The sequence below is a fragment of the Penaeus vannamei genome, chromosome 26 (assembly GCF_042767895.1).
Source record: "Penaeus vannamei isolate JL-2024 chromosome 26, ASM4276789v1, whole genome shotgun sequence".
NCBI lineage: Eukaryota > Metazoa > Arthropoda > Malacostraca > Decapoda > Penaeidae > Penaeus > Penaeus vannamei.
The window spans coordinates 22,130,647-22,133,146 of record NC_091574.1 but is presented as its reverse complement, the minus strand read 5'-3'; the positions used below and the strand labels follow the sequence as shown (position 1 = coordinate 22,133,146).

General features: G+C 59.1%; 1 protein-coding gene across 1 annotated transcript in view; it reads left to right on the top strand.

Annotated features, from left to right (window-relative positions):
• The window catches only part of LOC138866641 (putative uncharacterized protein ENSP00000383309), a 3,653-nt gene extending 1,799 nt beyond the window's left edge, over nucleotides 1-1,854 (top strand). The window contains exon 2 of the mRNA XM_070139802.1: nucleotides 9-1,854. Within this exon, the coding sequence (XP_069995903.1) occupies nucleotides 9-1,854 (1,846 nt within the window). The remainder of the gene's footprint in view (nucleotides 1-8) is intronic.
• Nucleotides 1,855-2,500: the final 646 nt, after the last annotated feature.

Here is a 2,500-nt window from a genome sequence, read left to right as displayed (position 1 = left end):
TCTCGCAGACCTAGGGATGAGGTGGTGATCTATCCAACTCCACACAGGAAGGCCTCCGACGCATCCCGAGGCATCAGCGAGACACGAGACAGACAGCCTCCGACGCATCCCGAGGCATCAGCGAGACACGAGACAGCCTCCGACGCATCCCGAGGCATCAGCGAGACACGAGACAGACTCCGACGCATCCCGAGGCATCAGCGAGACACGAGACAGCCTCCGACGCATCCCGAGGCATCAGCGAGACACGAGACAGACAGCCTCCGACGCATCCCGAGGCATCAGCGAGACACGAGACAGCCTCCGACGCATCCCGAGGCATCAGCGAGACACGAGACAGCCTCCGACGCATCCCGAGGCATCAGCGAGGCAGGAGACAGCCTCCGGCGCATCCCGAGGCATCAGCGAGACACGAGACAGACAGCCTCCGACGCATCCCGAGGCATCAGCGAGACACGAGACAGCCTCCGACGCATCCCGAGGCATCAGCGAGACACGAGACAGCCTCCGACGCATCCCGAGGCATCAGCGAGACACGAGACAGCCTCCGACGCATCCCGAGGCATCAGCGAGACACGAGACAGACTCCGACGCATCCCGAGGCATCAGCGAGACACGAGACAGCCTCCGACGCATCCCGAGGCATCAGCGAGACACGAGACAGCCTCCGACGCATCCCGAGGCATCAGCGAGACACGAGACAGCCTCCGACGCATCCCGAGGCATCAGCGAGCCTCCGACGCATCCCGAGGCATCAGCGAGGCAGGAGACAGCCTCCGACGCATCCCGAGGCATCAGCGAGACACGAGACAGCCTCCGACGCATCCCGAGGCATCAGCGAGACACGAGACAGCCTCCGACGCATCCCGAGGCATCAGCGAGACACGAGACAGCCTCCGACGCATCCCGAGGCATCAGCGAGACACGAGACAGCCTCCGACGCATCCCGAGGCATCAGCGAGGCACGAGACAGACAGCCTCCGACGCATCCCGAGGCATCAGCGAGGCAGGAGACAGCCTCCGACGCATCCCGAGGCATCAGCGAGACACGAGACAGACAGCCTCCGACGCATCCCGAGGCATCAGCGAGGCAGGAGACAGCCTCCGACGCATCCCGAGGCATCAGCGAGGCAGGAGACAGCCTCCGAGGCATCAGCGAGACACGAGACAGCCTCCGACGCATCCCGAGGCATCAGCGAGACACGAGACAGCCTCCGACGCATCCCGAGGCATCAGCGAGACACGAGACAGCCTCTCCGACGTATCCTCCTGAGGCATCAGCGAGGCAGGGAGACAGCCTCCGACGCATCCTTCGAGGCATCAGCGAGACACGACAGCCTCCGACGCATCCTGAGGCATCAGCGAGACACGACAGCCTCCGACGCATCCCGAGGCATCAGCGAGACACGAGACAGCCTCCGACGCATCCCGAGGCATCAGCGAGACACGAGACAGCCTCCGACGCATCCCGAGGCATCAGCGAGACACGAGACAGCCTCCGACGCATCCCGAGGCATCAGCGAGACACGAGACAGCCTCCGACGCATCCCGAGGCATCAGCGAGGCAGGAGACAGCCTCCGACGCATCCCGAGGCATCAGCGAGACACGAGACAGCCTCCGAGGCATCAGCGAGACACGAGACAGCCTCCGACGCATCCCGAGGCATCGGCGAGGCAGGAGACATCCTCCGACGCATCCCGAGGCATCGGCGAGGCAGGAGACAGCCTCCGACGCATCCCGAGGCATCGGCGAGGCAGGAGACAGCCTCCGCCACGGGGCATTGCTGTCAAAACTACATCCAGCGGGAGTCCGAAGGCGCCGCCGTGCTTTGGCCCTCGACTATCTTAAAATAGAACCTTGTCAGTTGCCATCAGCGGTCAGCAAGCCGGACATTATCATATTAATGCATCAAGACTCCTTCTCGGGACCTATTCGTTTACACTCGCTTTTTGCATTAACGATCCCTCCCTGCGAACAATATCGGCGTTTACATATGCTAATGGCCTCCATTTCTTAAGAGTTACATGTGACAAGACGGCCAAAGAAATCTTTAACCGAGCTATTTGGCATTCTAAAACGTATCGAATAATCTATTATTTTGAACAAGGGAGTCGACCACAGGTTATCCCTTCCAGCCATGATGCGCTCCGGGATGCTCAAGGATGACCCTGGGTGTCCTATGTTCAAGCTCGACCTGTCCCTCAGACACAGACTTCTCTCCTCTCACGTAGGCAAAGAAAGCCTCGGGGAAAAGAGGTTTAGATGTGAGTAACACATTCAACGCAAGATTCATCACTAATCTGAGAATCAATAATACACCCATCATCATTTTACTGATGGTGAGACACTGTAGCTTTAGCTTTCATTACAAATGCGTCATCATTATTTTGGGATTCGTCACTAACAAGACCTATCGAAGCCTCAGTCTTTGAGATTCGCCAATAGTAAGACATCACCAAACTTTCATCATTAGTGGAGAAAGGATTCGTCATCATTGAG